The 10,894-nt window shown below is 38.3% G+C and overlaps 1 protein-coding gene across 1 annotated transcript; it reads left to right on the top strand.

Moving 5' to 3' along the window:
* Nucleotides 1–6,494: 6,494 nt before the first annotated feature.
* On the top strand, nucleotides 6,495–9,066 carry LOC109218002 (5-epi-aristolochene synthase-like). The gene is made up of 7 exons (XM_019382311.1): nucleotides 6,495–6,685; nucleotides 6,813–7,071; nucleotides 7,169–7,544; nucleotides 7,621–7,839; nucleotides 7,975–8,113; nucleotides 8,271–8,516; nucleotides 8,619–9,066. Exons 1-7 carry the CDS (start codon nucleotides 6,575–6,577, stop codon nucleotides 8,913–8,915), a joined length of 1,647 nt encoding a protein of 548 aa, XP_019237856.1. The 5' UTR covers nucleotides 6,495–6,574; the 3' UTR covers nucleotides 8,916–9,066.
* The last annotated feature ends 1,828 nt before the right edge of the window (nucleotides 9,067–10,894 follow it).

Below are 10,894 nucleotides of genomic sequence, written 5' to 3'. Positions count from 1 at the left end.
TACGGGCATCGGGAGTCTGAGTGCCTCCCCCGGCCTGAGAAGTGGCTGCTACGGTAGAAACTACGACCGCCTGAGCAAGACTAGTGCACACAGTCAAGATCTGAGCCAAGGTTTCCTAAAGACCCGGTAAGACAATAGGCACAACGGGTGCCTGAGCTGGCCCCCGTTGGGGCATCCCCCACTAGAATCTGATCATGAACTGGGGCGACTGGTGGATCTGCAGGTGCTGCTCCATCTGTTGTATGGGCTACACCCCTGCCCCTATCACGGCCTCGACCGCATCCTCGGCCTCTAGTGGCCCCAACTGGTGGTAATGGTGGTCGTACGTCCTGACCGGTAGCACGTGTCCTCACAATCTGAGAGATAATAGAATAACAGAAGTTTAGTACCAGAATCAACAGATTCGCATGACAAGATTCAAGAATGTGGAGTTTTTTCCTAGAGGTTCTGCAGCCTCTCGAGGATAAGAACAGACGTCTCCGTACCGATCCGCGAGACTCTACTAAACCAGCTCATGACCCGTGAGACCTATGTAACCTAGGCTCTAATACCAACATGTCACGACCCAAAAACCGACACAGTCGTGATGGCGCCTATCGTGAAACTAGGCTAGCCAACTTATTTCCAAATATTCCATATTTCATTTAAAACATAAGTGAAACCATATTTTTAACAGAAATCTGATAAAAGAGATAAAGCAAAAATCAAAACAAGCGGAAAATAAAAGCCCGACCTCGGGTGTCACTAAGTCATGAGCAAAATACTACAACGGTTCGAAAGAAAACAAGACTAACATAGTCTGAGAATAGCAAACAGAATACACTAAAGGAAGATAAAGAAGGAGAAGGCGGGACTGCGATTGCCAGGCAGCTACCTTGCTATCTCCAGGGAAAAGTCCACCACTAAAATGATCAGCAACCGCTACCGTAACCCGAGATACCTTGATCTGCACACAAGGTGTAGGGGGTAACGTGAGTATACCAACTCAGTAAGTAACAAGTCCAAACTATGGACTGACAGGTAGTGACGAACCAAACCTCAACAGGTAATATCATTTAACTGTACAGAAAAGTAGGCAAGCTTGCAGTTCAGGCAAAAACTCAACAGTAAATAATGTAGTCTGATCAGTACGGAATAATAAGCTCAGGAAATCTCTATGTACTAATGCACAGATAGCATGATCAGTGTTCCGGTACCTCCACTCACAAGTGCTCAACCACTCGGTACTGTATATGGCCATCCGGCCCAGGGAAGATCCATCCCGGAATATATATATATATATATATATATATATATATATATATATATATATATACACACACACAATATCACTGACTGCAGTCATCCAGTACCGAGGAAGGCTATTCCAGCCCGATGGAGAAGACCCATCTCCGAGTATAAATACTTCGGACAACATCCATGTCCAGGGAAGATCCATCCCTCAATATCATCAACTGCGCTTACTGGGGGTGTGTTACAGTCTCCGGAGGGGCTCCTACAGCCCAAGCGCTATCAAAATCATCAGCATAACCGCTGCAGCGTGTAGCCCGATCCCATATACTGTCACTCACAACCAGGCTCTCGGCCTCACTCAGTCATCACTCTCCAGTCTCACACACATGGGCTCATAATGTCATGATACTAGCCCGAACAATGATATGATATGCCAAATATCGAGACTGAGGCATGATATATAATGCATGAACATGACTGAATACAGAATATCAATGAAGATAATGATATGAAAGCAAGAAACGACCTCTCGGGTCTCAACAGTATCGGCGTGAAGCCCTAACAGGATATCTAGCATGTTTTCACAGCACATTTACTTAGTCACATGATAGAAACACAGATATCGACAAGAAAGAGTCACTAAGCGGTGCCCTGGAATGATCCAGGCCGCATTTCTCACGGTGGACGCCCACACGCTCGTCACTTGGCATTTGCGTCACCTCAACACAATCATAGACACATAGTTCGGGTTCGAACCTCAGACCAACGTTGAAGCGTTACTGCCTCAGCCANACTAGGTCTCTATCTTCTATACTTTGAAACTGGAAAATGTAGTATCTTTCATCATGGTAAAGAATTTTTGGCTGTGCCACAAAATTCTATACATTGGTGACATAATTTTTCATAGACTTCTCATACGGATTATCCCCAAGGACATACCCAATTAGGGCATTCTTTAGTGATTCCTCCTGAGCCCTGTCCTCCTCTATTCGTACCACAAACGTGCCATCTCTCATAGAAGGGGGAATATAGGTTAAAGGCTTACCCATTTGTGAACTTCTGCCTTCCTATCACAATCTTTTCCTTTAGTTGTTCCTGTCTGTCCAGCTGCCTTCTCCTCAACATTTGGTGCTTGCTGAGTTGAGGTTGCTGTTGCCGAAACTGTAATCTTCGATGTACCATTGATTCCTCCACTCTCAGATTTGCTTGTTGTGCATGCACTTCAATCCCTTTGCTAGTTGTCTCTTCGTTCTCCTTTTCCTCTAGGATAGGCTGAAATTTCTGTGGAAGAAAGCTACCAAAGGTTAATGGTTGCAGTCCTGTGGCCGGCGTATTCTTCGATTCCTCTTCTGTCGATGGATTGTACTGACCGTGAAGCCCTAACAGGATATCTAGCATGTTTTCACAGCACATTTACTTAGTCACATGATAGAAACACAGATATCGACAAGAAAGAGTCACTAAGCGGTGCCCTGGAATGATCCAGGCCGCATTTCTCACGGTGGACGCCCACACGCTCGTCACTTGGCATTTGCGTCACCTCAACAACAATCATAGAACACATAGTTCGGGGTTTCGAACCCTCAGAACCAAGTTTGGAAGCGTTACTTGCCTCAAGCCAAGCCAAACTCTAGCCCGCGACGCCCTTGCCTCTCGATTCGGCCTCCAAACGGCCCGAATCTAACCAAAACAGTATATAACCATCAATATACGCTAAAGGAATGAAAACCATAAGAAATTATCAAATTAACTCAAAAATCCCGAAATTGTCCAAACCCGACCCCCGGGCCCATATCTCGGAATTCGATAAAAATCACATCACAAGAATCCTCATCCATCCACATGTCCATACATACCAAAAACATCAAAATCGGACCTCAAATGACCCCTCAAATCCCCCTATTTTTAGCCTTTAAATCCTAGAAATTTCATGTCAAATTAGTTAGAAATTACCGTAGAATCAAGTATTGAGTTCAAAAACCTTACCTCCAAGTGTTTCCCTTCAAATCCCTCCTCAATCCCTCTCAAAAAGCTTCAAAACCATCTCAGAAATGGAGGAAATAAGCTGAAAATCGCGAAGGCAAGAATTTATATGTTCTGCCCAGGGGTTCCGTATCTGCTGTCCAATACCGCACCTGCGATCCCGGCACCTGCGACCAAAACGTCCGCATATGCGGAACTTCACTTAAACTTCCCATCTGCACCTGCGATCAAGCCACCGCATCTGCGGCTCGCAGGTGCGACTAACCTTCCGCATCTGCGATGCATCCCCAATCACTGGCCTTCGCTCCTGCGATAAAAATGCCGCTTCTGCGGCTCGCACCTGCGGTCCCCAATCCGCAGGTGCGGTTATGACAGAAGCACAACAACTTCAACTGCAAACTCTAATTTCCAAACTTCCCGATAACCATCTGAAATCATCCCAAGGCCCTCGGGACCTCTACCAAATGTATGAACAAGTCATATTCAACTATTCAAACTTGTACCAATCTTCGGAACACTCAAAACAACATCAAATCATCAAAACACCCTCGAATTCAAGCCTAAGGATTCCAAAACTTCCGAATTCCGCAATCGATCTAAAAGTCTATCAAGCATCATCTGAATGACCTGAAATTTTGCACACCCGTCACAAATGACACAACGAACCTATTGAAATTTCCTAAATTCCATTCCGACCCTGATATCAAAATTTTCACTACCAACCGGAAAATGCCAAAATTTCAATTTCGCCAATTCAAGCCTAAAACTACCACGGACCTCCAAAATATATTCCGATCACGCTCCTAAGCCCCAAATCACCTAACGAAGCTATCCGATCCATTAGAATTCACATTCGAGACCTTTTTCATATAAGTCAACATCCGGTTTACTTTTCCCAACTTAGCTTACTCAAAAGAGATTAAGTGTCTCAAACCTCTCCAAAATCACTCGGAACCCGAGCCAACCAACCCGATACCACATAATACAGCCGAACAAGGCATAAAGAAGCAGAAATGGGGAAAACGGAGCGGTATCATGAAACGACCGGCCGGATCGTTACAGATATAGAACGAAAAACGGGAAAAATGATTACAAAAGGATGTTATATTCTCCATATTAAAACGGTGGTGGTATGAATAATAGAAGGGTAGGCTGTATGGATGGAAAGGGAAGTAACATGTGGTAACGGGCATGTGAAAGGAAGAAAAGGTAGGGGGGAGGTTAATTAAGTTAAATGACTCTTAAAGAGGAAGAGAGAGAGAGAGAAGTGAATTAAGAAGGTTAAAAGACATGACTTTTGGTTTTCTCTTAGCACATAACGGGAAAAAATGAGTTAAGGTGTGAATTTTTAAAATAAGATAAATGGTTAAAATGAAAGGAAAATGTCAAAAAAAAAAAAAAAAGAGATAAATAGGATTGCTACACTAGGAGAGATGCCACACCATCTTGTCAAGTCCCTCCTATATATAAATATATGGTTTGGCTATTGGAGTTCTTCCATTTCTTTAACAAAAACAGGAAAGATAGAAAAAGGAAAATGGAAACCAAGATGAAGAATTCCATTTTGGGAGACAAATGAAGGTTTAGTTGGTTCGATGATATAATTCAAAGGTCAGTTATGGTCTTTTATAGGCTTTTGTTTTGGCCAGAAAAGGGATATGTCAAGACAAATATAATATTTTTCTGCAACTATTGTTTGTCAATATCTGGTCAAAGCACACTATTTTTACCAATTATTTTTCTAAGTCAAAACAATTCAGCTGACTCAAAGACCATCTGATGTAAACAAATTAGTTTTGTGTACCAATTATTGTTAAGCCAAAATATGAATATTTTTGTCACTATGCCGGGAAAAATCTCTAGTAATCTCCGGAGTAATGGTTGCAAAATGGATTAAAAAAATAATTATTTATCCATAATATTCATTAAATGGGTTGGAGAATATATTTTTTTAAGAATAGGTCAAATATGGATAGAATCCATATTATCCACTTAAAAAATAGATAACCAATGAGTTTAACTTTTATAGTTGCAAAGATTCAAATTAGGGATTTTTCAAATTTTGGGAGACTAGTAATCCTCTTAAAAGTGAACATATTTCATGAAGTCATGGGTAATATGGAAATCTATATAATCTGCCGGTTAACCCATTCTCTATCTGTACTATTAAATATGGGTTGGATTGGATTTTTATCCACTTTTGCATTATCTGTCTTTGACACGTCCATATCCAACCCGGCCCGCCTGTTTGCCATTCCTACTCCGAGACATGGCCAAGAAAGGGATCCAACCCCTTCCATTTTCTAGCCTCTCAATTTCTCCAAGTTTCTACTTGGATTGAAGATACTTGTCATGGTTAAAAATCATTAGATGAGATTTAATTGGCTAAAATAAAGCTCTAACCATGATTAAAGTATTTAAATCCTTCTTTATCCATTCCTAAATATTTTTTGCAATCCCAAAATTGTAACTATACATTATCTTAGATTCATTTCTCTTTCTTGTAGAGTTTTTTATTTTTTTTATTTTTTTTATTTTTTTTGTCGTTAGTTAATTTTTTGCTACTTCCACAAAATCTTCTTGCATTCTTATTAAAAAATGAGAAATATTAGAAGTAAATTCCACCCTTTGATAATAAAAATTAAAGAAAGGTACAAAATTATCTCAGCTATCATCTCATGGAATTGATAAAGTTATACAGCCATTATCTCATAGAATTTATAAAGTTCTGAAATCATCTTTGTGGTGACAAAGTTATGCTGCTATGCAACCTTTGTTCTTTCATAATATTGGCGATCAAACGTGAGAGTACTTGTTTAAATCATGAAATGAAATATCTTGCAAGTAAATCATTATTAGAGCTTTATTTTAGTGATCAATTATAATCTCATCCATTAATTTTTAACCACGACAAGTGTCTCCAATCCAAGTATGAACTTAGAGAAGGGAGAGATTAGGAAACGGAAGGGAGTTGGAACCCCAAGAAAGAGTCTTAACTAAGGCAGCTAGACATTTGACGTTTATAATAAAGAGTAGTTACTAGGAAAGTAAATATTATTTTCCAGAGGTATGATGTCCCACAACACAAATTTTTTTATGTAAGAAATACTGCTCCTATTATACTGGATCAATTGAGACGCCAAGAAAGAAATCAAAAGACGCCAAGGAAGAAATATTGTATCAGTAGACTATATGATATATAGTCAAGTAAGGCAACTGAAATGAAGAAATAAAAAAACACTATAAATACTTATGCCTTCTCTTCCATTTGTGTCATCTCACTCATCACTCGACTTTCTTTCTTCCCAAAATTCTCCCAAAAATTCTCCTATCTATTAAGAGTATAACTTTTATAGCAATGGCCTCAGCTGTAGTTGGCAACTATGAAGAAGAGATTGTTCGCCCCGTCGCCGACTTCTCCCCTAGTCTTTGGGGTGATCAGTTCCTTTCATTCTCCATTGAAAATCAGGTAATTTATTAGTATTCTTTATTTATAGTTTCTTCTTGCAAGCATGTCTTGTTTCTTCTTTATGTTTTTTGAACAACATTCATTTTGCTAATTTCAGTTTTCTTTTGTGAAAACACATTATAAATAGGCTGCAGAAAAGTACGCTAAAGAGATTGAAGCATTGAAGGAACAAACGAGGAGTATGCTATTAGCAACTGGAAGGAAGTTGTCTGATACGTTGAATTTGATTGACATTATTGAACGCCTTGGCATATCATACCACTTTGAGAAAGAAATTGATGAGATTTTGGATCAAATTTACAACCAAACCTCAAACTGCGATGATTTGAGCACTTCTTCACTTCAATTTCGATTGCTCAGGCAACATGGTTTCAACATCTCTCCTGGTAAGTTCATCAAAAAGCACACCTTAATGTTGTTGTAATTATTATCAATTTATAGGAAATATAAATTAATCTTGAGTTTTCTTTCTTGAAATACCAGAAATTTTCAGCAAATTCCAAGATGAAAATGGCAAATTCAAAGAGTCTCTTTCTAGCGATGTCTTAGGATTATTGAACTTGTATGAAGCTTCACATGTGAGGACTCATGCTGACGATATCTTAGAAAACGCACTTGCTTTCTCCACTATCCATCTTGAATCTGCAGTTCCACATTTGAAATCTCCACTAAGGGAGCAAGTGACACATGCCCTTGAGCAATGTTTGCACAAGGGCGTACATAGAGTCGAGACCCGATTCTTCATCTCATCAATCTATGAGAAGGAACAATCAAAAAATGATGTGTTACTTCAATTTGCCAAATTGGATTTCAACTTGCTCCAGATGTTGCACAAACAAGAACTTGCTGAAGTATCAAGGTGCGATAAATTAAAACGATGAACCCTTTTTGATTGACCATATATCAAGTACTGATGTTGATTTGTTATGCTGCAGGTGGTGGAAAGATTTGAATTTCGTAACAACACTTCCATATGCTAGAGATCGAGTAGTTGAATGCTACTTTTGGGCATTAGGAGTTTATTTTGAGCCTCAATACTCTCAAGCTCGCGTCATGCTTGTTAAGACCATATCAATGATTTCGATTGTGGATGACACCTTTGATGCTTATGGTACAATTAAAGAACTTGAGGCATACACAGATGCCATACAAAGGTATGAACTTCTTCAATTTATTTATTCAGATATTCCATAGTACGTAAATGTCGTCGTGAAAATATTAAGATAGAACTTCTACTCATTATAGTTGTGCTCTTTCAAAATGCCTCACCTTAATTTTTCATCCTGCAGATGGGATATCAACGAAATTGATCGCCTTCCTGATTACATGAAAATCAGTTATAAAGCTATTCTAGATCTTTACAAGGATTATGAAAAGGAATTGTCTAGTGCTGGAAGATCTCATATTGTCTGCCATGCAATAGAAAGAGTATGTTTGAGCAAATTAACTATTGAAATAAGTTCTTTCCTAATTCCGTTTCTCGCTTTGTTTTACCTTCTGTACGTTTTTTTGGTGATCTTAAATTTGATACAATTCAATCAAAATTATCTAACATGACTTAAACATATATATTTTGTATTCACAGATGAAAAAAGTAGTAAGAAATTATAATATCGAGTCAACATGGTTTATTGAAGGATATAAGCCACCTGTTTCTGAATACCTAAGCAATGCACTAGCAACTACTACATATTACTACCTCGCGACAACATCGTATTTGGGCATGAAGTCTGTTACGGAGCAGGATTTTGAGTGGTTGTCAAAGAATCCTAAAATTCTTGAAGCTAGTGTGATAATATGCCGAGTTATTGATGACACGGCCACATACGAGGTTTGAGTTGTATCTCACAAACTTATATAATTATATGAAATTTGGACAAATAAATTATTGCGACAATATAAAAGCTAACCCCTAATCTATCTACCTTTCCAGGTTGAGAAAAGTAGGGGACAAATTGCAACAGGAATTGAGTGCTGCATGAGAGATTATGGGATATCAACAGAAGAGGCAATGACTAAATTTCAAGAAATGGCTGAGGCAGCATGGAAGGATCTTAACGAAGGACTTCTTAAGCCCACTCCTGTCTCTACGGAGTTTTTATCTTGTATTCTCAATCTTGCACGTATTGTTGAGGTTACATATATACACAATTTAGATGGATACACTCATCCGGAGAAAGTTTTAAAACCTCACATTATTGCCCTACTTGTAGATTCTATTGAAGTTTAGACCGCACTTGTTGCTGGTTGTGGAGCTACAGGACTTCATTCTCCTTTGTTGAAAGAATCAAATCTATTTATTTAATTTTATCATGCTGTATAAAGTTGCTAAGCAACTGCCTTTTGTAATGAAGCGATGCACTTCCCATCGGGTTCCTTAATATCCTTGTAAGAAAAATAATACTACATTTTGTTTTTTATTTCATTTTTTTATTTCATATATTAACTTGAATATATTCTACCCATTGTCCCCAGAAAAGAATTCAATATTGAGATATTAATTTGACGAGCACAACTGCCAAACAAGATGTAAGCCCTGCATGTTTTGAATATTATTTTGGTCTAATTTAAATCTTAATGACATAATTAAGGTACGTACCCCGAGAGTATAAGCACCTACTTGGACTAAATGAAGTGTTTAAAGAGTCCAATTTTGCCAAAAATGAATCCATATATATATATATAGAGAGAGAGAGAGAGAGGATATATGGGCAGAGTAAGGAGATTCCAACACAAAATATTTCTACAGTGTAATAAGGGAGAGAAAGAGGAGGTCACAAATCTATAAAATCAAGAACATGAAAGTACAAGAGGGGGTGAATCGCTTATTAAAAAACTTTTATAAGTAGTTGACTAGTTTACCAATTAGTCGACTAGAAATAAGAACAGGACAATAGTAAATGCAGAAATAAAATGCAGGAAATAAAGACACCAGAATTTTATACTGGTTCGGATTCAATGTGAATCCTAGTCCAGTCCCCTTGGGTTGCAAGGGTGTTCTCTTTCAGTGATCGATATTTCTTGAGTACAGAATGGATGATGTAGCTTTACACCAACAGCTTAATCTCTATGTCTCTTTTCTTTTCTTGATATGATGCCTCACCAGTGTTTATCTCTTTTTCTTCTCTCACTACTTACATAGCAGATCTAAAGGAACTATAATGCTTGCTTGGTGTAGAACAAAAAGAGTGAAGATCGTTCGTTCGAAGTATGTCCTTTTCACGCCCGGAATATTTGTATATATACTTTCCATGAGGCATTCAAGAATCTTGAGAGATTGCAAACCCAAGGGAGTTGATCCTTGAAAGGAATCATAAATTGATTCTTTCCAAGAATAGAGTCAAGTTCCTGTTGATCTTCCTTGATTTATGTTCTTGATGAGCTTTCAATCCGATAGGCATATCTTTGTGTTACTGGAGAAATATCCACTGGATCTCTTGATTTCTGGCTTTATTGATTTTCAGTAATATCGTTTCCCTTTGATTTGGGGCTTTCCAGTAATAGCTTCCGTCAATCTCTGATTAATTAATCTAGCCGGATCTTCGCTGTTTCTTCCTTTTTCATCTCTGATCATTGATTCTTTTCCTTGTTAGCTTCCGTCAATCTCTGATTGATTATTCTTGCCGGATCTCCGCTGGTTCTTCCTTCTTCTTTTTTTCATCGCTGATTATTGATTCTTTTCCTTGATCTATTCCTGACTGGTATTGCTTCTTGAATCCCTTTAATTTATTTCTTGTGATCCTACACCAAATATCATATATTAATTTTTTCATTATTGAAACTTATAATTAACAGAACAGACAAGGAAATTAGGTCGAGGATAACCAAGCCATTTCTGATGCTGCAGTTGATTATTTTAAACACATATTTACTAAACAGAACCATGGTTCCAATATGCACATTCTTGGACATTGTGAAAACCTCATTTCAGAAGATGATAACAATTCTTTGCTAAAGATGCCTACTGAGGAGGAGATCAAAGATGTTATTTTTTCCGTGGACCCAAGTAGCTCAGCTGGTCCAGATAGATTTAATGGGCACTTTTACCAGGTTACTTGGGATATCATCAAGAAGGAAGTTATAGACTTTGTTAGAGCTTTTGTCTTTGGGGCTGAACTGAGCAAATATTTTATTCATACATGCCTGGTACTTATTCTCAAGATAAACTCCCTCTTTTTGATGATGACAAAAATAATATATATATATATA

The sequence above is a fragment of the Nicotiana attenuata genome, unplaced genomic scaffold, assembly GCF_001879085.1.
Source record: "Nicotiana attenuata strain UT unplaced genomic scaffold, NIATTr2, whole genome shotgun sequence".
Lineage (NCBI taxonomy): Eukaryota > Viridiplantae > Streptophyta > Magnoliopsida > Solanales > Solanaceae > Nicotiana > Nicotiana attenuata.
Note: the sequence above shows the minus strand (reverse complement) of the source record. Positions and strands in the feature narration are given on the sequence as shown.